The sequence below is a fragment of the Pelmatolapia mariae genome, linkage group LG7 (assembly GCF_036321145.2).
Source record: "Pelmatolapia mariae isolate MD_Pm_ZW linkage group LG7, Pm_UMD_F_2, whole genome shotgun sequence".
In the NCBI taxonomy this organism is placed as follows: Eukaryota; Metazoa; Chordata; class Actinopteri; order Cichliformes; family Cichlidae; genus Pelmatolapia; species Pelmatolapia mariae.
In genome coordinates, this window is record NC_086233.1 from 10,926,488 (window position 1) to 10,952,812 (window position 26,325).

Here is a 26,325-nt window from a genome sequence, read left to right on the forward strand (position 1 = left end):
CATTGAAGAACCTTTGAGTCATTTTCTTGTACTTCAAATATGCAGGACTGCTTTGCTTCATTTTGTACAATATCCTTAAAATTAGAAACATTCTGTCTCCGAGTGATGCTGAAAAACTGGTTAATCTATTCATTACTTCTAGGCTGGATTATTGTTATTGATTATTATCAGGTTGTCCTTAAAACTGCTTGAAAAGCCTACAGTTGATCCAAAATGCTGCAGCCAGTGTACTGCATGGGACTAAAAAGAGAGCATATTTCTCCTGTCTTGGCTTCTCTATATTGGCTCCCTGTTAAATCCATGATCGAATTTAAAATCCTGCTCTTCACATTCAAGGTTTTGAAAAATCAGGCCCCAGCTTATCTTAAAGACGTCATATTTCCGTATGACACCAATAGAGCACTTCACTCTCAGACTGCTGGTTTACTTGTAGTTCCTGGGAAATTTAAAAGTGGAATGGAGTTTTCAGGCCCCTCTTCTGTGAAACCAGCTCTCACTTTGAATTTGGTAGACAGACACCCTTTCTACTTTTAAAGTTAGGCTAAAACTTTCCTTCTTGACAATGATTATAGATAGAGCATAGTGTTTCTTCTGATTGTCAATGTTTTCTCCGTTTTGTTTTTTTCCTTTTTTTTTTTTTTTCTGTAGGGTATTGTAGGGTCTTTACCTTACACTATAAAGTGCCTTGAGGTAACTGTTGTTGTGGTTTGGTGCTATGTAAATTAAATAGTACTGTCAGCGTTAATCTTGTTAAAATGACGTTAACGCTATAACCGCATTAACGCTGCAAATCTCCGTTAGTGAGTTAGCGTAGATCGGCCCGTGCACGGGACTGCACGGCGTCAACGCAGTTAGCTCGTTTACGCGTTAGCGCCGTGCAGCCCCTTGCAGAGACTACTGCTGACATCACTAAAATTTAATTTAATTGAGTTCAAAGTGATATATACATAACCTTACAGATCTAAGTAACAACAGTGTCAACGTTTACTGAAGAGCATGATGCTCATTCATATATAAAGCTGATAAGAACTTTTTATTCCAAGAGCAATTTGCTCTTGCTGGACTGCGTGGGGCTGTAGGCTCCCTTGGATGCTGGGTGAATGGGATGGGCTGGGCTAGAGCCGGGGTGTTGCTCATGCTGCCTTTGCCCTCCCCTAATGGCAGGGTCACCGGGGGCGAATGGGGTCGTGCCTCGCGGCCATGGTTGTGCCAAATGATGTCCTTCCTGGGCTCTTATTAGCTGTCCCTTGGCTCTTTGCAGTGCTTTGGACTTTTCTTCCTGGCTGTTTGTGCTTCCGGGGTGGGTCTTCGATGAGCTGTCTGGCCTCTGTTAGATCTTGGTGAGGGTGTTTTGGGTTTGATCTTGATCATCACTGTGGGTCGCAAGGCCTGAGGTCTCTAGGTTTTTGTGGCTGTCTGTCACCACCATAGGTTTTAGTGTTCTGTCTTTGGTGATTTGGGTGGCCGTGATGGGAATGGGGATATCCTCACCATGTGAATCACCATACTGACTGCTGTTGTTTCCTCTCTGTCCTTGGGTGTGTGTTTATTTATTTTTTTTATTTAGCTGACATTATCACTTCTTGACAATTTCATCAGGTGGTGACAAGATGACACCATACTCAGGGCTCGCAAAATTTTAAAATCCCTGGTAGCCCTTCGGGCAGGCACTCTTCAGTTTTTGGTAGCCCAAAATAAATTTAAGTAGCCCGAATAAAAAAAGAGGACAATTTTTTGATTGATGTTTTGTTTCCTTTACAATATTATACATTAAAGTATAATATTGTAAAGGAAACAAAACATCAATCTAAAAATATTTAAAACACATTACAACAGCAATTTCAACCATCAACTCAAATATTTGGTTCTAATTGAACAGAAATTTCTATGAACTTGCAAGAACTGTGTAGAACATGAATCAGTCTGTGTCAGATCCTGAATTTGAAATTTCCACTGAAATCACGGGTAAGAGGCAAGTGAAACCAAGATCTAGGACATTTGCTTTTTGAAGTTTGCAAAGACTGCTAAATTTTGCCAGTGGTAGTTCACTCTTTGCAACATAGTACGCTATTCTAAACAGATTTTTCAGGTCTTGTTATGCTTGGTTTACTTTTAGTATGCTTTTTGCAATTGGTGTTTGTTCTGGGAAAGATACTGCAGACTGAGCAATAATGTATTTCTTGCATTTCTCATGGGTTCTGATGGGGTCTTTCTTAAAATGACTGGTCCCAGTAACAAAGGCGCTTGTCGACTCAGAAATCGAGGGAAACTCACAACACACCCGGCAGAACATTGTTATTTAGCTCGTCATATTCCAGCCACATAAATTCTTTTGTCCATGAAACCAAAAAAGCTGCGCTTTCTTTTTCCCTCATTGTCTGATTTGTCATAACTTTTCCGTTTTATGGTCGGCTTTTCTTTGGCTGCCCCTTCTTCACCCTGACCTCTCTTGTTTGGCTCTGCAGAACTAAAATACCTGCCTAAAGCCATCTGCTCTTACACACATACTTACCTAACGATCAGCAATTCTCTGCGCAATCAACCTCTATCACATGTTTAAGCTTGCTGCAGGAGATTTCACTTGTCATGTTTGATAGTAAGCTAACGATTGATAAGACGATGTCAGAGGAATTGGTGCGCAATTAATCTGTGACTTACCAATTAGTGCTGCCGCTCTCTACACACAGTTCGCGCGATCGCAAAGTGACGCAAAGTGAAAGCAAAAAACAAGCGCAAATTCAAACGCGATTTCAATGTGTCACATATTGACAGTGGCTCATCGATGCCGATGACATAATTACTCAGCTACATTTGTGAAAGAATGCAAAAGCATTGACATATCTTTCATTCCTATGATAGCCCGACGGGCAGGGCTGAGATGGATTTTGGTAGCCCGACTGGAAAAATCGCTAGCCCCGGGACGTCGGGCTAGCGATTTTGCGAGCCCTGATACTAGCTGATCAACAGATCTCCGTAGCTCTCTGGAATGTGTGTTAATTAAACAAAAATATGTATTGTTGCATTTTCAGTATGCTCCTTGTGGCTTTGCAGAACTCCTTCAACCACAAGCATTCTTCGTGAGAATGAAGACAGTAATTAGATTTCAAATCATGATTTCCTCCTTTGATGCTGTGGTTCTTTACCTCTCCTTACTAAACTTGAGATTTTATTCAACTAGCAACATAACTTCTCTCTGAAGTAGCTCTGCTTTCAGTACATTTTTGTAGAACTCCAGCCTGCTCTCTGAAAATATTAGAAATCTCAAAGAATAAGAGTGTAGGGCATAAAAAAGGCATAAAAGTGTAGATGAGTGTAGGATGAAGAATAACAAAGACAAGGGTCAATACACTATGCTACAGGAGGAGATCAGCACACACATTTTCAGCAAGATAGCCAGGAGAGGGAAGGAAAGTGTTGTGATGTGCCAGACAGCCCTCAGTCAGAACCCCAGCACATAGAGCCGTGGCCTGGCCTCTTAGCGCTCAAAGGGCCTTTTCATGACAGAGGCAGCAAGCTCTTGGAATGCAGCAGCCAGCAGCCCTATTCAGCTGCGGATGGAAAAGCATCCCATTGCCCCAAGTCCCTCATTTTCCAAGGCATTTGATACATGTAATCAATCACAGCTGCTGCCTGGTTTGACCAGGCCTTAGGAAGCTTAACTCAGTTTTTGGTTTTCTTGGTTTTTACTATAGCGCAGCAAAAAACATTAGTTTATTAGAGTCCTTAATACTACTCGGAACACAATTATAAAGACCTTTGACAGCACTTATTAAACCTGACTGTATCCCCATTAAGTGGATCCTAGAGGTTTTCATGATGATGGTTTTGTCTTCTAAGGCTTTGTCTTTCTTTCTTGTAGTGGATGATGTAAAATGTAAATTCAGGACTGAATGTGATTTAACAGAAATGGCATTTCTCATTTGACACAAATGTGCAGGAATAAAAAAAAAAAATTACAACATTGTACTAGCTTGTCTGTGAAGGTTATCGGTCATCCAGATCATGGTAGTCTAAGGAACTTGGAAATAAAGTGACTGGATTTTTTTTTTTTTAAATTATCGAAGATGTTTCACCTCTCATCCAGCCTGTAGTGGTAATGGCTCACATCTGTTTTCACACCTTGACTTATGTGATGAAGCACATGATTAATAGTGGGTCAACGACCCTCTTATAGCTGATTATTATTATTTATTATTATTTTTTTTTATAAATGGTTGAACAGACATAGCACATATTTGTTGGTTTGTCACTATATCTTGGTATACCATGAAAAATATATTCACATTTATCAAGGCACGTCTTACCTTTAACAATGATATGCCTACCTCCTCAAGCATATTTTTGCATGGGCTACATGTTGTGGAGGGGTTTTTCTTCGTCAAAAAGACAGTTTTGCAGGCATCCACTTTAGTTTAGTTTGCTGAGGGCCTCCTTCATTTACATGAAATGAAAGTTCCACATTTAAAATTCTGGGAGGCACTTTTACATTCTCAGTACTTGGTACAAAGCAGAATTTTAAGCACCACCTTAAGGACAGAATGCAAAATTTTAGTCTGTATTTTTAAGTCTTTGCAACATCTTGGAACCTCCACCAGTTTGCATGGTCTTGTTTTTATTTTAGGTTTCACTTGAACTCATTCCCTCAAATTCTGTCCTCCAGATAATCTGGGCCTCTCAGTAGGCATAGGTGGTGTGGCTGAAGCTCAGAGTGGAGCTGCGCCAACAGTCGAAGGTGAGATTGAAATTCCTTTTGTTTTCTGATGCTGTTTGTGTCAGTTATGTACACACCTAAAGCTCAGTTACTATTGGACTGTTTGTATAATCCATATCAAAAATGACTTGTAGAAGTATTTTGCCGTTTGCTGTTACTATGCACTGATTCGTGAAGGGTATACTATGAACAAAGTTCAATGCAGCCAGGCTTTCTTTCTGTTGTGATTTTCACAGTGATTTAGCCTATTTAAAAGAGAGCCACATTCAGGAGACAGAAAACTCTGACTTTAAGCTTGACATAGCTCACCAAGCCATAATCTCACTTTATAGTTTCACCCAATGACTTGGTTTCACCCTACTGACCTCTGTCATCACATCAAAATGTCACATTTGGACTTTTTGAGCTTGTCTAGAGACTAAAATCAAATGCTGTGGTCACGAGCTACATCTGACAATGTAGATTATATCTGGAGAGCTACTCAGAAATAGTGACTAGACAGATAAACTGTTAATCAAAACATATTTCTGTCATGTAACAAACTCATATTTTACATGTATGTTCATGTAACTATAAAAGTGGATCTATGTGTGTTTTCACATGGAGTTGGAGATATAGATAAAATAGAAATAAAGAAATGAGCCCCTTTTAAACACATGAGAATATTTGTCTAAATGTGTGAAAACCTGTTTTTGAACTTCAGTCCGAATAAGGACCTACTGCTTCCATTGTTTGTGCTAAGCTAAGCTAACCACCTTCAGGGTCTTAGTCCCTCAAAGTTGTCCAAACAAATCCATGAGCACGGGCTTCACAAGAGTTCATATCAACATTCTGGAATGTGTTGCCTGAACGAATGAACTAATTACAGCTCAAATTTCCCCTGCCAGAGTAGGCAACAACAAGGACAAGCCTACTGCTTACATATGTGGTCACCTTTGTTTAAACTGATAAAGCTCTAAACATGCTCTTATTATGAACATATTACAGAAAATCACATACATACATGACAACTCATCACATCTTCTTTCTGACAGAAGATAAGTTACATACTGCATTGTTGTGGTAATGCTAATGCTCTGGTGAGGTGGTAATTGCACTTGCGTTCCAATAATTGGGTCTTGTTGAGGCACACAGTCCTTAAAGTGTCTCTTTGCAGGCTTTGTCTCTGCACTGAGTGTTTTTTTTTTTCACTCACTATGTGTTTATACACCACTCTGCATGTAAACATTGCTTATTATTAACCTCGGGATTCTTTCCATAGTGTCTCTTTTGCCCTGTCTTCCTCCCCTTAAGATGGGCTCCCCTCCCTGCGCCTGGTTTTGCTGGAGGTTTCTTCCTGTTAAAAGAGAGTTTTTCCTTTCCACTGTTGCTAAAGTGCTTGCTCAAAGCGGGGTGGTGGTGGTGGTGGTGGTGATGGGGGTGTCATAAGATTGTTTGGGTTTTGTATCTTTTTTGTATTGTTGAAGGGTCTTTACCTTACAGTATAAAACACAATGAGGCAACTGTTGTTGTGGCTTGGTGCTATGTAAATAAGACTGAATTGAATATGTAAGATGTTTTTAACATTTACATCTTTGGAAGGACCCATTGGTCTGTATGCTAACAATTATTTGGGAATGTTGCAAGTAGTTTCAGTTGTTTCCTTAGCTATGAGTGTCAGTACTTTAAGGGAAAGATTCAACACTGTTGCAGAAAGACTGAGTAGAGTGTTTCCATTCCTAATTAGAATATATACAGCATTGTCTTTTGACCCATAGACCCTGAGCTCACCCAAACTCTGAGTAAAGCACATGGCAGATTTAAATAATTATTTCATAGTAATATGTCAGACTCCCATCAGCAGATCAAAACATTATAATTCACAGTTTCTGTTGCTGTCTCAGTATCTTTGATTTAGGAATAGCTCCTCTGTGCAGTTATCAGCAGCATTCCTTGAGTAGTTGTTTCTGGGACAAACAAGCTGTTGCTCTTAGTGGGCCAGGCTTTTGAAACTTGCAGGAAAGTCTGTTTTGTTAGAAAGCTGCTTTTCATTACTTCTGTCTCTCTGGGATAAGCCTAATCAATCAAGTACTTGAGCTTTGATATTTGATACCTTACTAGCCCCAAAGTAGTTTGGACTTCAGCCAAGAATGATGATGGCCCTGTGGATCACTGAGTGTTGGCCGGCAGGCATTCTGCCCCAACCTCTGCTGGACTACATTACATTCTGTAAGCGACTGATAAGAGAATTAAAAATGTTGCTTCACAATAAAGTTATGCGGCAACACTCTTGAACCAGAATCTTAGTTGTGGCCTTAACTTTTTCATTTTTCGTGTTGTGAATTGCAGCAGAGTTGTGTATTTTTTTGACAGATTATCATTTGTCAAAATAAAGAATAAATTAGCCTAAAAAGCCGGCGATGCCCTTACACTATGCAGAGGTTAGCTTCTGAGTGTTGGACCAAGACTGTCATAGTGCAGGGACCTCTGGTCACACCACAACTTCAAGTCAGGAGTATGGGGTTTTGTTTTTTGGGGGCGTGGGAGGCAACTGTGCAGTTCATTGTTTGTTTTGACTCCTTTAATCACTAATGCTTTTTTCTCCTTTCCTAACTGCGCTGCCCTTACACACTTATTTTCATAACAGAAAAATTAACAATTTGTGATTAAAGACCTTTATGATAACATTACTCTTCTGTAGCCTGTGAATAGAAGTGCTGTGTCAGGATGGTAAATAGGCCACAGATCTGTTTTTCCACTGCATGAACTCCAGAATCTGTCTGCTGCTCATAAAGCAGAGGTACCAATAGCCATAATCTTAGAGTGTATTTATCATTATCTCTGCACCTCAGCTATTCCTTTTTATTCCCTTTCTTTACTTGTGTTAAAAAATATTTTGGTAAAAGTCCTGAATCAACTTATTTACTCAAGTAGAACTGAACAAGTTCAGGATCTGAAATGTGATACAGATTGTAAAAAGTAGGTCAAAATGTTATGACAAAAAAACAAACAAACAAATGTTATTGGAATCTAAATTCTAACTTTAATGAATTTTCCAAGATTGAATTTATTATGTAGGACACAGTGAAAAGAGAAAATTTAAAAAAGAGCTATTGTTGCGTATATTTTGGCGGGTGACTTTGCCTCCACATCTAAACAGAAAAATGAGTACAGTCGGGTGTTTTTAAAAAAGTGGGGCGTAGCAGGTGGGGGACCGTAAGATCAGTTGTTGTTGTTATGTGTTTTTATAAGCAAATAACTGAGGTATTGTACAACAATTCACAGTTCCTAGAGTGAAGACTGTCATGCAAAACTATCATGTTTAGTAAATATCCTCAGTCCAGATTTATCCAGAGAATCAAACTATTTTTAGTGTACTGAAAGGAGCTTGATATACCGTGCAATTATGGTAATTTTGAAAGTTGCCGTTTGTGAGGCTGTTCACATCTATCATGAGTGGGTGTGTGGCAGACGAGATGTGGATCCAAGTGCAAGACTCGAGAAACCGGAACTGACTCAGAAAAGAAGCTTTAAAGCTAAAATCAAAGAATTAAAAAACAAAACAAACAAACAAACAAAAAACCTAGCAGGGCTGGAGCAAGGAATCATAATACAAGGAATCATCAGGGAACCCAAGAACTAACGGACACACAACCACAAGGGGCGATGCGACAAGGGGCAAGCGGAGAATTGGACAATAATTACAAAAGATAATGAGCCTAGGGAAAAACACATTGAGAACAAATCGGGGCTACAAAAAAAGGGAAATGACACTCAGTACACAAGACAAAAGACTTTCAAAGTAAAACAGCAAGTAATTAAGAAGTTGAAACCTAACACAGAGACGGAGATTTAACCTACAAACTTGATATAATGGGATATCAAGGAAAACTCAGAAGTTAGGGTTTACTTTGCTAGTCTCTTAGTGGGTTACTATGAGCAAAACAGATAACAAGAACTAAGGCTACCATGATACCAAGTGAGTAGAGACAATAAAGTATAAACAATAAACTAAGAACCATACATTAGTTATTTACTTTTTTTTTTTTTTTTTTTTTTAAATTGTGTACATGGTTCATTAATACTGGACTGTAGATGATTGGAGGAAGGTGCTCTGAACAGATGAGTCCAAATTTAAACTCTTTGATCAGCATTGTCATGTTTATGTCCACAGTAAACCTAGAGAATGTTTTGATTATAGATGTCCTGCACCCACAGTGAAACACAGTGGAGATTCAAATGTGGAATTATTTTTTAAAAATTATTATTAGTCCTTTATTTATCCAGGTAAAAATCTCACTGAGATTCAAATTTCATTTCAAAGAGACTTCAAGACCTGGAAATGGAGTTCCATTTCTGTAAACTCCATGGGCAAATGAATGAAAATTGATGGTATCATGAACAAGATGGTCTACCACAATATCTTAGTGCTTCGTCATCCCTTCTACACTGAAATTGATTGGTCATGGGTCTATATACCATGAAGACAATTACCCCAAGTATGGTTCAAAGCTTTGCAGAGCTTTGACACGAACAAAATTTTTATGGAAAAATAAACCATCACGGATAAGTCTTTCCATCAATCCAGATCAAAACTTCTAGACACAAATATGCTTAAACGCCTTCAAAACGACTAAAGCCCCAACTTATAACTTGTACAATACGAAATTCTCCATAGAACACACTAGAAAGGACAAAGGATGTTCCAACATCTTTCTATACCCTTGTCTCACACCCCCTAGCTGGAGCAGTAATACTATGATTATGTGATGGTTCAGGGGTTGATCTGGCTGCATCCCAGTTTGCTGCTGGTTCAGGGGAGCCGTCTGCTTGTGTGCTCACAATTATTAAAATAGGTTTCACTGCAAAGAATAAAATCAGAGACACACTATACTAATTAACATTCAAATGCAACAAACTTGATGCTCCAGATGTTTTATTAGACAGAATGCTACTATCAGGCTTAAAACCAATGTTTTACTTCTTCAAGGATATTTTTTGGAGTTCCAGGAGCCAGTCAACAACATCACCCTCTTTCAGGGGCAGACAGCCACCCTTCATTGCAAAGTGGCAGGAAATCCTCGACCGTCTATCCGCTGGCTGAAGAATGATGCCCCTGTAGTACAGGAACAGGGACGCATAACCATCCGCAAGACAGAGGCAGGCTCAAAGCTCCGCATCCAGGACCTGGACACAACAGATACGGGCTATTATCAGTGTGTTGCATCTAACTCAGTCAAAGTCATTTCTGCCACAGGTGTTCTTTATGTCAAACTAGGTAAGACTGAAGTTTATTTGTACTATAACTTTTAATTTTAAGCCTAAACCGTATGGGTTAAATAATTAATATTAAGTGTTTATTTATACAACTTCTTTTTACACAAGTCTCAGTGAGGTCACTGGCTTGTGCAGGAAGCTTTTACTAATCATAAAAACTGCAATGTTTTTGACTGTAGAGCCAGTCACTCCTTATTTTCATGTACTTGTTTTCTTTCTGATTTACAGGACAGATGCCCACACGAGGCCCAGCTGAACCGTAAGTGGCCACCTTCTTGTTAATAGTGTGTTTGTCTGTTTGTGTTTATATGTTTGTAAATATTTTTAATCAAGGATTTTTTTTATTTATTTATTTAATTTTTTTTTACAGTTTTTTCTTTTTTTCTTTTTTGTTTTGTTTGGGGTTGTTGGGGTTTTTTTTGTTTGTTTTTTTTAGAAATTAGCGAATTTTAAGTGTCAACCTATAGCACACAGATTGTGGCTATAAGATGTTAGTGCCTTTATGTGTTTGTACAGTCGCTGATGGACATTAGCAACTGTGGCCAGATGGTATCAGTTCATTTGTCCTTCAGGAACTCCCTGCATACTTTTGTAAAATTTAATGGAAATTGAAATTAGTTTCAGCAGTCTCCCTCAAGCAATGCTACGATTGTTAGTCCTTGTATTAAGACCAAGATTGTTGTCTCTTACTGATAAATTCCAAAACTGCAGTGAAAAAATGCACAAGAAAAATTGACAGTACTGACCAAGCCAATAACAGTAGCCACATGCGGCATTGACTGGACATGTAGTTACATTGTTTTGATGGGTTTGTGGGGTTGTGGGCTTCAAGTTATGACATAGCTACATTGCAGATTTCCCCTTGAAGCATAGATCCCCAGTAATGTCTGATTTAGACTTCTGCAGCTGTAAGTGGACGCTGTTGTTGCTGGCATTTGTGCTTGTACTAGTTTAAAAACCTCACCTTTGCTCCTCCAGAAATGGCTTTTGTCATTGCAGCCAAATAGCTCAATGTTGGTCTCATCTGATCATGAAACCTTTCTCCAGAAGCCATTTGGCTTCTTCTGGGTAGATTCAAATTTCAGTTAAGGTTGAAAGGTGTCCATTTTGGAGCAGGGACTTCTTTCATGGTCAGTACACTCTCACTCCATGGTGATGTAAAACTCACTTCACTGTGGAGAGTGACATTAGTATTCCAGCAATTTTCAGTTCATGTTAGGTGTGAGCCTTGCTTGTAAACATCCCTACCAATTTCCTCTATCCTGAGTGTGACCATTTGGATCTTGTTCCAGACCTTGGTAAAGTGGTGACACATCTGAATAACTTGGGCGCAATTGTTTGAACTGCTGGTCTCAGAATCTGCAGTGGTTTAAACTTGTGTGAAACTTCCAACTTGTATAAATCTACAATTCTCCTTCTTAGATCATCACTGAGTTCCTTGGACTTTGTGAGTATTGGTCAATCCAATGAGTGCTTTCAAACTGCTGGCAAAATGCTGGCAAAAAGAAACTAGTAGTTAATCATTATCATTAGCAAGATGTTAATACACCTTGGTCTTGATAAGTTAAAAGAACCTGTACAACCTCTAGCACCACTTATTAAAATATATAAAATGTATGCATATATTTGAGTATATATGCATACTTACAATATTAGAGAAAAGTTGATTAAAAATGGATGGCGTACAAGCATTACACCCTAAAAGAACATTTCAAAGAATTCAAAGCCCAAAATTAGCATGAGATGAGTGTAGTGTATATAAATCTTTTGCCCCAATTGCATTTACCTTAAATACAGCTTTCTCTGTCTACTTTGTCAACTGTGTTGCATTAAACTTTTGTGTCATAAATCTTTGTAATGTTAGGTGACCTGAAATTACTGTTGAGGAAAGTCTTATATAAGGAGGTTGAATAGCTCAAAGTATGAACGGTAAATTAATAGTGGTGGAAGCCACTGACCTCTTTTGCTGCTCCTTTCTGTTTTTCACTAGTTTCTGCATTTGGCTAGGGCTAGTGTCACTACTGCTATCATTAGCTGATACTTGGACCCTAAAGATGTTTTACAGGTAGTCCATCTCCTTCATGATGGCAGAACAAACAGGATGAGCACTGCCAGAACCCTTCAAATTGACTTCCACTAGGCACTGGTGTGAAAGTCTCTGGCTAAACAATAACATACAGACTTCATCAGGCTAGCCTAAGGGACCAACATCTTCTAGTCGGCTCTGTGCTCATTAACTAGCACTTAAATGGTTTTCCAACAGTCTTGAAGAAGTTCCCAGAGATGCTGAGCACTTGTTGGCCCTTTTGCCTTCACTCTGTGGTCAATCTCATCTCAAACCATCTTGATTGGGTTTAGGCCAGGTGTCTGTGGAGGCCAGCCCATCTGGCACAGCACTCCAACACTCTCTTTCTTAGTCAAATAGCCCTTACACAGGCTGGAGGTGTGTCTGGGGTCATTGTCCTGTTGAAAAATAAATGATTGTTCAACTAAGCACAAACCAGATGAGATGGCGTGTTGCTGCGGGATGCTGTGGTAGCCATGCTGGTTCAGTGTGCCAGCAATTTTGAATAAATCCTCAACAGTGTCACTAGCAAAGCACCTCCTCCTCCATGCTTCACGGTGCGAACCATGCACGAGAGGCCATCGGTTCACCTTTTCTGTCGCACAAAGATACAGCGGGTGGAACCAAAGATCTCAAATTTGGACTCATCAGACCAAAACACAGATTTCAAAGATTTCCACTGGTCTAATTTCTAATCTCACATCTGTGAAGTGAGAACATTTCAGGTGAATACATCATCAAAAAAAACAAAGGGGGACTACTTTGAGGAATCTAAAATATAAGACACATTTTCTTTGCTACATAGTTCCATTTATCATGCTTCCATATATTTGATGTCTTCAGTAAGTATCTACAATGTAGAAAGTAGTGAAAATAAAGAAAAAACATTATATGAGAAGGTTTGTCCAAACATTTCCCTGGTTAGTTATAAGAATCTAAATTATACTGAATTTCTGGGTAATGTTTACAAAATCTAACTGTATAATATATCAGCTGACATTAATGCTTGATATGGATTATTTAAATATGCTTATTACAGAAGACCAGTATGCATGTGTAATGTGCAGCTTACATTGCAACAGACTACGTATATTTTTGAAGCAACAGGTTACATCTACAAACAGCAAAGATGTGCAGGGCGTATAAAGGCCAGACATCATATTACATCACATTTTCTCCTGAAGTCATTTAAAGCATTTAAACCTGTTTTTTTTTTTTGTTTGTTTTTTTTCTCTTTAGGTCACGTGAAAAACATTTTTGCCAGCCATATCGAGGCATTGCCTGTGCTCGATTCATCGGTAACCGCAGTATCTATGTTGAGTCTCTGCAGATGCAAGGGGAGAGTGAAAACCGCATTACAGGTGAGGAAATTAGGCATCCTTCATGGTTGACATATTCCTTAATTCTAAACTTTAATAATATCTGAAATTTCCAAGCAAACAGTTAAAACTTTTTCCACTTTTTTTAAGCTGCCCTCACTATGATTGGAACATCCACCCACCTGTCTGATCAGTGCTCTGAGTTTGCCATCCCATCCTTCTGCTACTATGTCTTCCCTCTGTGTGATGAGCAATCTCGGGGCCCTCGGCGCCGTCAACTCTGTAGAGATGAGTGCGAGGCGCTGGAGAATGACCTTTGTCTTGCTGAGTACACCATTGCCAGATCGAATCCTATGTTACTCATGCAGCTTGAGCTCCCAAGCTGCCACTTGCTGCCACAGCCAGGAACACCTGCTGCAGCTTCCTGTATGAGGATAGGAGTACCACCAGAAAAATTGGGTTCATGTAGGTGGATGAATGCACACACAAAAATATGTAAAAATACCCCAGTTATGAAACAAATGTGCAAGCATACACCCCATTACTGTGTACTATATTCAGTTAGGGCCATAAATATTTAGATACTGACAATATTTTTGTAAATATTCTTCTGTACACCACCATTTTGCTTCATAGTCTCATATTTTCAAACTAATTGGACATCTAGCTGATAAGCAGTTTCAGGGACTATTACATCATAAAATAAGCAGATAAAAGATCTAGAGATGATTTCATATGGATGCATTTCATAGCTGTTAACCAGCCAACCAGCCAATCCCATATTGGTTGTTTGATTTGAAATCCAATCTGGTGGTGTAGAGAGGAAAAGTTACAAAAAATTATGTGTTGTCCAAAAAACTTACTCGCCTAACTGTATTAAGCAGGGAGGTTCACTCACTGTAAAACTGACCAAAGCTGTGTCGTAGGCATAACTTCCAGCCCTGCATTTGTAATTCTAGGTACCATTTTAATTGTTTATATATTTTATATTCTGGTTGGTTATTCTGGTTATTGTGGTTATCTCTTTAATGCGCAAGAGGTCTACAGTGGCGTACACAGTTTAATTTTAAACCACCAAATTTCCCTAAATAAAAGGGCATTTTTTTTGTCTAAACCACTGATGCACTGACTGATACATTTCATAAATATAGCGGTTCACATTTACCTTAGAAATTATACTAATAAGGGAAAATGTTGTTTGTTTATGAACAGAATTTTATTTCGCAAATTAATACAATTTTTGTGTTTTTAAAAAATTGAGTCAATAAATAACCTGCAAGGGTAAACATAGAACTAGGAGCAGAGGATCATATATTTTACTTTAAATTATAATTAATACATCATTTAGCGCTCATTAAATTCTCAAAATTTCAGACACCTGAAATTCATTGTCTGTCTGTCATTGTCCGTTCTACAGATTCCCCCTCAGATCACAGCTGCTATAATGGAAGTGGAGTTGACTACAGGGGCACAATCAGCATCACTAAATCTGGTCACTACTGCCAGTCATGGAGCGCTCAGTACCCTCACAGTCACCACCTGTCCCAGGAGTATCCTGAGCTCTGGGGAAGTCAGAACTTCTGTCGTAATCCAGGAGGACTAATGCAGGCACCCTGGTGCTTCACCCTGGACCCTCTGGTCAGGGTGGACTTATGTGAAATCCAGCCCTGCAGTAAGTATCATAAGGGAATTTGCTCCTAAGTTATCAGCTGTTTAAGGAAATCCCAAAATATATAGTGTCTTGGTTTGGTTTTATGCCACCCCTTGTTTCCAGAAGTGCTGCAATACACCTAGGCATTAACTTTGCAAGCATAGTTTTGAAAGTACCTATACTGATGGGGTGGAACATCATTGTTTCATAGGTTATTCCCTCATTAGTGTTTTGATGCTGGTTGTGGAAAGTGCTCTCTTAATACCTTGGTGTTTAAATGAGTTGACTATGAAGACTATGGCATGTGAATCACATCATTTTCATTTTCATAAGACAATTCAGTGAGCTTGCTTGCTCTGTGAATGAGGCCATTATCATCCATCAAGAAGCTACAACCATCAGGTGATCACTTAGAACAACTCTGTGTTGATTTGCAATGACCCTTCCCTCTAAGTGACAAAGTGTACCGACCGGATTTCCTCATGGGAGGGCTCAAGGTTTTTCTGACCTGTCTTTATATTATCCATTTAAATTTAATTTAGTTTTTTGTAGAATGCCTCAAGGTGATTTTATATTGCAAGGTAAGGGTCCTGCAATGTTAAAGAGTAAAACCCAACAATCAGATGTTCTCCTATGAACAAGCACTTTTCAACAGTGGGAATAAAATTAACCTCCTCTCAAAAGGATGATAGATCTGAGAACCTGACATCTACTGTGAGAGGCTGTTTTTTTGAACCAGTTTTTGTCTGAGTGTATGGCTGGGTCTGAAGTACACTGGGACACTCAGACAAAAACTGGTTCATCCCAAGGACAAAACTCCTAAACACAAATTAAACTACATAGTATATGCTGTTCAGTGCAGCGAGGAATGCTACATTGGCAAGACTAAACAGCCACTTCATAAATGCATGGCACAACATAGACAAGAGCCACCTCAACAGGACAAGACTCAGCTGTACATCTGCATCTAAAGGACAAAGGTCGCTCTTTGAGGATGCCAGTGTCCACATTTTGGACAGAGAAGACAGATGGTTTGAAAGAGGAGTGGAGCCATGTATGTCCATTGTGAACGGCCATCTTCGATCAGAGGGCGGGGTTTACAACACGACTGTCTGCCATCTATACTCCAGTTATGAGATCCCTTCCTAGTTGCCTTAATGCCCACTCACATCCAGGGCCACGTGATCTCACTAAATCACAAGATAAGATGGTGCTAGGTCTCACAATGTGTTCACCTGAAACCTTGGCTGCCTAATCACCTTAGCCACTTTTCAAATAAAACTTCTTAATCTTTCAGTCTATCCAGAGCTCATAGAGGTGCCTTAGGTGCCTCAGCCTTAGAGGTGCTAATTCTTATTCCTGCCACTTTGCACTTGACAGCAAACTGCCCCAGTGTGAGATTGAAGCCACTACCTGACAGAGCCAACAGAATCACATTATGCACAAAAGGCAGACACAAGAATCAATTCAATTACATTTTATTTATGTAGTGCCAAATCACAAAAACAGTCAACCAAAGGCGATTTATATTGTACGGTAAAGACACTACAATAAGAGAGAGAAAACCCCAATAGAGATTAAAGAGGGCAGAGAGCTAGAGATTAATAATAGCTAATGATTAAATACAGAGTGGTGTGTAAACAAACAGTGAATGAAGAAGTTGAGTGAGTAAGAAAAACTCAGTGGATCATAACTAATGGGGGATTCAGAGTCACCTGATCCAGCCCTAACTACAGGGGCGGAGCGGGGGGGTGGCTTACTGGGCTTAAGCCCGGGTTGTTTTTTCAGAAGCCCGGGGTCTTTTGGAGTGTAATTTTTTCATAGTTGGATGCCTGGCTGACAACTGTATAAAACAAAAAACTACACACAATATTCGAAGCACGTAGTGCACACTGTGGGAATTTACGACTGTGCGTAAATCCCCCCTAATATTGGTATGATCCGAGCTCAGGCACTAAGCGACTGAGCGAGGGGGCGGGGCAGCTGCTGCCTGCGAGTGCGCTGAGAGAAACGGAGCCAGGCAGACAGAGGAGAACTGAAGTTTGACCAGGTACCAAAGCAAATCATTCGTACTGTACAAATGATGTAAATATGACGGTTTATCACGATAGATTGATATCAAACTGATCACTTGACCCATATTACCTTACTTGCTCTTCAAGTGAATCAACAAATGGCGAAATGAAAAGCCGAACAACAACAATGCTGTTTTTTTTTTTTAGAGAGTCTTAGCTTACATGCATGTTTATTTCATGTTTTCAGTTGTTTCCCTCCACGGCTAAATAAATCGGTTTCAGTAATGTACTGATATACAAGAATGGACATAAGGAGCTTCTCTCAAAGAAAAAACTCTGGTAGATGTTATTTTATATATTATGCTTTGTATGTTGTTCAGTATATTTCTATGCAAAACAAGAGGAACTTCAATACACAGCAGTATATTCACAGTTTAAACCAGATATTTACATACACTTTATGGAAAACACAAGAACATTTTTTTTACTGTACAACATCAATTTAGAGTAAACTTGTTTTGTTTTGGATAAATAAATATGGAAATATCTTTTGAATTAGTTAAATGTCAGAATAAAGAGAGACAGAGCTGTCTATTTTTTATTACTTTCATCAAATTTAGGAGTACAGATACACTAAGTTTATTGTTAATTAATAAGAAAACTCCAGACGATTCCATTCTGAGCTGAAGAAGCTTGTGATAGGTTAGTAGAGTCCATGTGAGTAAACTGGTGGCACACCTGTGGATGCATATAAGGCAAAACACAGAGCCTGTTTCTTTGAAATGGGAAAATCAAGAGATGTCAACCAAAACACCAGGAAAAGAATTTTGGAGATCCATAAGTGTGGTTCAATTTTGAATACAATTTGGTGCCATTTACAATTAAGAAATACAGATAGTTTCTCTCTTTTCTCTTAAAGTTAACAAATATGTTTTTTATATTTATCAATCTAAAAAAATAAACTTTTAGTCTGATTTGATGTTACAATTAAAAAAGTGTTTGTGTTTTGATCTGAAGAGTTTGTAAATATCTGGTTTCAACTGTATATTTGATGATTGTCAGCACAAAGAGGGGGAGAGAGGAGCAGAGAGGGAGAGAGGAGCAGAGAGGGGGAGAGAGGAGCAGAGAGAGAGATGGAGAATGACAGAACAGAGATGGAACAAGAGCACACATGACACACATGTTAGTCAAATATTTGTTTACCAAAAGTATCACCGTATCATAGGTACTCATGTATCTCGTAGCTAGTGTTTCTTTTTAGGTTTGTTATTTTTCAAATTCTACATTTATTAAGTTCTGCAGGCTTGTTTGCACAACAAGGCTAAATAATTATATAAACTTTTCTGAATCTAAATAGTGGACTTTGGTAGAATTAAAAAATAAGTGTAGTGCAGGTCTATGATGATTTTAGTGCTACTATCATCTAGTTCTGATTCTGGTTCTGTCTTGGTTAAGTCCTCAGTAGTCCTGATTTTGAACTGTTGTAGTCCTGTTTTAATTCTGGATCAGTTCTGGGTCTGGTTGAATTGGGGTTTAGTCCTCGTGTCTTGATACAGCCCCGACTTTGTTCTGCCTTGCTGCTTAATTAAAATACTAGTTTAAGGTGTCCTGCACATGTGGTACATATTTTTCCCTATATGAAGTCATTCTTTTTTTGAACAAAACTCAAAACAGAGCCAATTAATCTTTCAGTCATTTCTAACCCTCCCCCCCCCCCCCCCCCAAAAAAAACAAACAAACAAAAAAAACAAAAAAAACAAAACCCCACATGCATACTACCCTTTAGGCTAGCCCCGGGTGTTTCAAATGTCTGGCTCCGCCTCTGCCTAACTACATGCTTTATCAAAAAGGTAGGTTTTTAGGACAGCCCAATAATATTCATTTACAATACTCCGGCTGAGAGGCAATAAATGTATGAACTAGTTTTTCAGGATCATTCTGAGAAAGGATGTTTCTAATTTAGAGATATTACACAAATGCACAAAAGCTGTCCTACATATTTGTTTAATATGGATTGAAGAACCTATGACTGAAGATTCTTCACAGTATGGTGTCGAACCAGAGTAAATATCTGGTTCGACACCATGTTTCTAAGATTTTTAGGGCTGAGTACAGCAACGTTACTTTTATCTGAATTTATAAGCAGTAAATTATCAACATCGTCATTGTCATCAACATCTGTATGCTTTTAAGATATTTGTATAGTTTAACTAATTGGTGTATGTCATCTTGTTTCATTGACATTTGGAGCTGTCAATGAAGCAATCTTGTACAAAGCAATCAAAATGTATACTAGACCTTTGAATGATATGCCTAAAAAAATGATGTATAATGTAAACAGAACTGGTCTTAGCGCAGAACCCTGTGGTACTCATAATTAAACTTTGTGTGTGAAGAGGACTCCCCATTTACATTAATAAATCCAGTCCATTAGGTAGATGTGATCCATGTCTCATTGCAAGTAATGGGGCTCAAGTTCTGTGTAGTTGAGCAGGCATCAAATGGGTCACTGAGTCACATAATCCATACTCCCTCACAGGTCCCAAGAAGGACACAGTCAAATGTCTTCCTCATGTCCACAAAGCACATGTACACTGGTTGAGCAAAGTCCCATGCACCCTATTATAGAGTGGCTAAAGAGCTAGTCTAGCGCTCCTCGGCCGAGGGGAAAACTTAACTGTTCCTCCTGAAATTGAAAGATGATTTTCCCCTATTATACCTTTGTGTATACCTTATCAGGGTGGCCGAATAGCACAATCTCTCTATAACTTGAGCACAGCCGCTGGTCCTCCTTTTTAAAGATGGTAACCACCAATCCAGATATCCCGCCCACGGCTTTAACGAACTTACTTAAGAAAATCTCATACACCCCTTTGGGCCCATGCCACCAGGGAGTTTTTTTTTTTTGTTGTTTTGTTTTGTTTTACCTCCCTTATTGACCTTCCCTCCAGTGATGAGCAAGGCATCCCCTCGTCCTCAAACTTTCCTCTAGAGAAGTTTTGAATGTGGGATTAAAGAGATGAGTATTCCTTCCACCACTTGACTATATCCTCAGTTTAAGTCTGTAGAACATCCATATTCCATATTCCCATCCCCTCCTAAGTCACCCCTACTAAGACGGTTTACCAGAATTGTTTAGAGGCCAACAAAATGTTTGTTTCTGCTAGTCCCACAGGAGTCCCACAGGCTAGCCAAGCCTGATAGGATGACTTCTTCTCCTTAATGGCTCTTTTCATCTTCTGTGTCCACCATCTCGTTCGGGGATTATCACGTTCTAAATCTTTTAATCTAGAAGCAGGCAGTTCTCATTCACAGGAAGGCAAGCAGCTAAGCAAAGAAATCCAACAAGGGCAGGCAAAAGCAAAATCCCCCCCAAAATATTTATAGGAATTAGCCCACTGACATGGACAATGTTGTGAAATGGAAGATGCTGTGGTATCATTTGTTTTTTGTAAACAAAACAAAAAAACATGGGTTTTATTATTTATAATATATATTGCATCATTTGAGATTTTTTCCATGAATCTCATTTTGACAGGTACACTTTTCAGATATTTCAGAAATACTTAAATACTTTTTTAATGTTTATTCACACAATATTTGAAATATTACAAATATTCTACAAACCAGATATTTTCTAAGATTATGTTTAAAGCTATAACAAAAGAACGTAGGATTAAGAAAAACAATACAAGACATTGATCGTCATGACTAGAAATCTGCAGCATTTTTTCTGCAATGTAGACCCCATCAAGAAAACCCAGTTTTAAGACTGTACTGTACTCATGTATTGAAAGGGTAAGTAACAAATGTGTTTCCCCAAAACTGGGGTTAGTCTTTGTGCCAATGCATTTTGCCAGAGTAATGTGAAAAGCTACATGATGGTGGTAAATCTCTTGTCCAAATCTCTCCAGGCACATGATAGCTAATAGGGCAGTTATATATAATGATGTTTTGTCACCATGTGTGCAGCGTAGTTTAGTGTTACCAGTCGATTGTGTGTGAATGTCAAATTGTGTTAAAAATGACCTGTGTGAACAAAAGGTGCTGCAGTCTTTATGCAGTAGAATAGCAACAGTTTATTGCATCTCTGTCCCTCAGTGAATGTGTGAAACAGACACTCTTTTGTTCGATTAGAGCAAAAATCTTTCTTTTAGAGTGGAAGCAAGTTGAAGTTAGCTGTTGCTAGCTAAATAGTCTGTTCTGAAAATAATTTTTAATGTATTTTTCAACATTTCAAGGGTCAGCAGAAAATTTAATTCTAGTTAAAAAAAAAAAAAAAAAAAAAAAAAGGAAAACTACCCAGGTACTTAGAAATGATAACAATAGAGAAATTTAAACCTGCCAACAAAAAAGTTTTTGCTCAGCCTGCAGCGGACACATGTAACTGCACATACCATCAAAGTGAAGTCAGTGATAAATCAGTACAATAGAAACAACAGCTATATGCAGACTGGCAAACTTTACTTTAATTGAGAAAACAAGTTACTGATGTGAATCACAGAGCAAATCTTTCTTATAAATTTTTTATTTATTCATGAAAAGATATACTATACAAAGGCAAATATTTCACTGTGAACTCCATTTATCAGAATTAGATTAGCATAAAATACAAATGAGCTAATAAATGATGGTGTAATTTGGCTACAGTGAATTAGTTCTCAGTTGTGCTGATTCTTATATAGAATTTAAAGTATATTTTAATGCAAAACCTTTGTACTTTTATTTACAAAATGTACAACATATACTGTAGCATTATTGCTTTTAATTAAGCATGGAATTTAGTGATGGTACTTCTTCCACAATTGTAAAAAGTTACTTATCAGCATTTGTTCACTAATTTTCAAAACAGTGAACAATAATTTTACCAATAACCATAGATGGAAGTACCTACCCAAATCAGTTCTTTAATGTTTTTTTTGCTAGTCTCTTTATGAACAGTATTTCTGGATTTCTAAATAAACAAAAATATAAACTTATCAACCTTAGATGTGTGGCGTTTCCCTGTGGTCTTTAGGTTCAGGACAGAAAACTAGAGTGATGGGTCTACAACAGACGTAAATAAAGTTAATCTGATTGGTTAGCTGCACAGATATAACCACAAAGCATAACACTTGGCGTACTTGGTATGGAGCAGCTGCAAAGATGTTGTGTAATATTGTTACACAATATTGTTACAGAGAATATTGTTACAGAGAATCTAAAATATCTAAATCATGGATGACAAACTCATACCATACTACTCAAACCGCGTACAACCTGCTTTGATTTTAAGTGGGCCAGATGGGTGAAACTCCACTTTCTGTCAACATAAAGATGCTTAACTACACATTTAATCCCTGAGATTTCTTAATATAGGCTAAAGAAGTACAACTGAGTTTCTTGATATGATGAATGTGCAAAATTACAGAACGAGTTCTGGTAGTTCACTGCCCAGACTGTCCCATATTTATAAAACAAAAATTTCTATAGTAGACAGTGAAAAACAGGAGCTTTTCTGTCATTTAATTGTTTATCTATTACTTCACTACTTTAGTGTATAGTGGCTGGCTTTGTCAGGAGGAAAAGCTGTCCAAAAATATAAGTTGTTCAGAGGGCCAGATTAGAGTCTTTGCCGGGTATATTCTGGCCCCTGGTCCTTATGGTTGACACCCCTGATCTAGATGAATTATTGTAGCGGAGTCTGAATCCACAGTGAATGGAGCTCTGCAGCCAGAAGTTGTGCTTATTTGTTTCACCTAGTGACCAACTGGCAGCATCAAAAGCACATTTTATATATTTTTTTTTTCATTTTTGAAAATTAAGTTTACTCAATTGACTATGAAAACTGCTTTTCCCTTTTCTTAAGAATGATGTGTGCTGCTTAATATGATGATTTTTAAAAAAAAATCATAATAAAAGGTATGCAATATTGTATAACAGATTAATGGGAAAGCAGCGTGGAGGGTTAAGAACATGCCTTTGAAATCTCCGGCTTTAAAGACTTCTTAGTGATAGTTGTCAGTATTTCCCGTGCTGCACAGCAAACAATAACTTTTGATATCTAATTCGACACACTTTATTTTCCAAATTGTAAACAAATGTGGTGTAAAACAGCGCTGATGTTGCTGCCATGGTGAAGTGTCCATCATAACCAATCATATTAAAATAATTTTCATTTTGGATATAATTTGACCTTGTTTCTGTTATTATTTCAGAGCCACAAGAAAACCCCAGGAAGGAGATCCTGTTTATTTTAATACCTGCAGTTGCCATCCCATTGGTTATCGCTTGCCTTTTCTTTCTGGTTTGCTTGTGTCGCAATAAACACAAGGCTTCAAATGACACACCACCTCGTTCCCAGCTCAGCAGCTCACCCTCCCAGGACACGGAGCTGTCGCCCCTGAATCATCAAAAACAACAGGTAGCAATAATAATAACAAGGTAACATTAAATATGGTCACAGTAAATGTGATTTACATACATTTGTTTAAGTATTGTTGAATTCTGGTGGCCAGAGTCTTTGGTGACATGTATTTATTGTTTCATGGCTGCAGGCGAAGCTGCGTGAGATTAACATGTCAGCAGTGCGATTTATGGAGGGGCTCGGTGAGGACCGGTTTGGCAAGGTGTACAAGGGCCACCTATATGGCACAGTACCTGGTGAGCAGACCCAAGTGGTGGCCATAAAAACTTTAAAGGACAAGGTAGATTCTGCTCTTTGTGAGGAATTTCACCATGAAGCTATGGTCCGTTTCCATCTGCAGCACCCAAACATTGTTTGTTTGCTTGGCGTGGTCACCAAAGAGCAGCCAATGAGCATGATTTTCACCTATTCCAGCCTTGGTGACTTGCATGAGTATCTGGTAATGCGCTCCCCTAACTCAGATGTTGGCAGCTCAGATGATGACAAGACAATCAAATCCACTCTAGAGCAAGCTGATTTTATTCATGTTATCACCCAGATTGCTTCTGGAATGGAGTACCTTTCCAGCCACCAGATAGTCCATAAAGACCTTGCTGCTCGAAACATTCTTGTGTTTGAAAAACTCGGTATCAAAATCCTGGATCTTGGGCTATTCAGAGATGTTTACTCTGCTGATTACTACAGTCTCATGGGAACAAGTCCTTTCCCTATTCGTTGGATGTCCCCAGAAGCTATTAAGCATGGCAAATTCTCCACCGACTCTGACATCTGGTCTTATGGAGTGTTGCTGTGGGAGATATTCAGTTATGGTCTTCAGCCATATTGTGGCTACTCTAACCAGGATGTAATTGACATGGTGCGCAGCCACCAGTTACTGCCCTGTCCAGATGACTGCCCGTCCTGGATTTACACCCTTATGTTGGAGTGTTGGAGTGAAGTCCCAGCCCGGAGAACTCGCTTCAAAGACATCCATGCACGTCTGCGCTCCTGGGAGAGCCTGTCCAACTATAATGGCTCTGCTCAGGTGTCTGGCACTAGCAATAATACTACCCAGACCAGCTCTCTTAGCACCAGCCCTGTTAGCAACCTTAGCATAAATACAACAAGTGCATCAAGATACACCAGCCCTAAAAAGAGCTCACCATTCCATCAGCCCCAATTCATGCCAATAAAGGGTCAACTACATCGGCCAATGGTGCCCCCACAGCTCTACATCCCTGTCAATGGATATCACCCAATTCCAGCTTACCCATACCTGCAGAACTTTTACCCCATGCAAATACCGATGGCAATGCCACACCAGCAGATCCACCACCCACAACAAATGGTTACCAAAGCAGGTTCTCAGCATAGTGGCAGTGGATCCACATCTACAGGATATGTGACCACTATCCCTTCCAACACTTCTGCCACAGAGAGAACAGCAATGGTAAATGAGGACTCTAAGACCAACGATGAAGAATTGGCTGATGGGGCATCAGAGGAAGGACTGAACCAAAATGAGGACTTGGCAGTGCCAGAAACAGAATTACTAGGTGAAAGTGAGGCTCCTCAGACTGAAGAATTGGTGATCCACTTGTCTGACACATAAGTGAAGGACAGTAGATCTGAAATAATATGCCAGCTGTGCTATTTTTGCCCAAAATTCTATGAACACATTGAATGAAGGGAACCATTTTTCCACAACAGTGAATAAATGTCTTTGTATATGATGTCCCATGTTTGTACCTCTCAAACCCCTGTGTAAGTGATGAAGTAAAATGAATTGTGCTATTCCTCTTTTTTAAATGTTGCCATTTGGAAGAAGTGATATTCTTTCAGTTTCTGTGGAACATAAAACTTGTTCTTAACTTTAGAAAAGTATTTTAGAATTTTTCTTTACAATGGTAGATTGTTTACCTTCTGTAATGCTCCCGGTGTTACCAGATTTTAATTTTCACGTGCCAGTGAGACAGTTTGTGTGGAGTGTAATATGGATGATGATCTTGCCGTCAGTGCCACCATTAACTCTTGGATGCCATACCTTCGACTTACTAATGGAAACTGATTGTTAAACGAAGGCTGAGAAGATTCCTAAATGACTTTGTTCATTGAAATGAAAAAATGTATATTTGATAACTCAGAAGTGAAAAGTTTCTACTGTGCTGAACAAGTGTTTTGCTTATGTGCAACTCTTGTACCCCCAATTTTTAAGCTTGCTTTTTATGTTATCATTGTATTGTCTGACAATGCAGAACAACAGTTTTATGGTGTATAGAACTGATTCAGAATTGATTTTTTTTTTCATTAAAATGGTTGCGTATAACACACATTTCCATCCATCAAAACAATAAAGGTTTACACCTGTATTTTGATAATTTTCAGGCCAGAGACAGTTTTTATTCCACATGACACGTGTTCCATGAATTTGGTACTGTTAACATTAACTTTTATACCCAGCTGAATAGATCTGTAATTTATTACTTTGGTTTGATTTTTTTTTTTAGGTTTTTTTTTTTAGCTTTTTTTTTTTTTTAGCTTTTTTTTTTTTACAGGAAAAGATGGATAAGCTTGGTGTTAGTCCTTTCCACCAAGTTTGCTTTGTTAAAGCTGTTTTCTGCTAAACAGTATGTGAATATCAAATAAAGTCTTATGAATCAAATTATGCCAGTCTTTCATCACATGGATCACTTGTTTGTTTGTTTTTTTATTTTGTCATCACACATTCAAAGTTCAAACACTACAGATTTTAGACACTTTAGACCTAAAATTAATGCACATTTATTAGTCAAAAACATGCATTTGTGCTAGTAAACGTATAACAAGTGTAACAACCTGAAAGTCTCCATGTGGCAGTGAGAACATTGAGCTTAACAAGTAAGGTCCAGTTATTTGTTTTAACAAACCTTTCAAGCAAATCTTC

At 38.6% G+C, this 26,325-nt stretch overlaps 1 protein-coding gene across 2 annotated transcripts in view; it reads left to right on the forward strand.

The window, feature by feature from the left end:
• The window catches only part of ror2 (receptor tyrosine kinase-like orphan receptor 2), a 44,739-nt gene extending 18,792 nt beyond the window's left edge, over window positions 1-25,947 (forward strand). Inside the window, exons 2-9 of one of the 2 annotated variants that reach the window (XM_063480534.1) lie at window positions 4,661-4,732; window positions 9,681-9,968; window positions 10,196-10,226; window positions 13,272-13,393; window positions 13,502-13,816; window positions 14,769-15,023; window positions 23,215-23,420; window positions 23,554-25,947. In XM_063480534.1, coding sequence (XP_063336604.1) covers window positions 4,661-4,732; window positions 9,681-9,968; window positions 10,196-10,226; window positions 13,272-13,393; window positions 13,502-13,816; window positions 14,769-15,023; window positions 23,215-23,420; window positions 23,554-25,014 — 2,750 coding nt within the window. In that variant the 3' untranslated portion in view covers window positions 25,015-25,947. The remainder of the gene's footprint in view (window positions 1-4,660; window positions 4,733-9,680; window positions 9,969-10,195; window positions 10,227-13,271; window positions 13,394-13,501; window positions 13,817-14,768; window positions 15,024-23,214; window positions 23,421-23,553) is intronic. The other variant, XM_063480535.1, reaches the window with a different exon arrangement.
• Window positions 25,948-26,325: the final 378 nt, after the last annotated feature.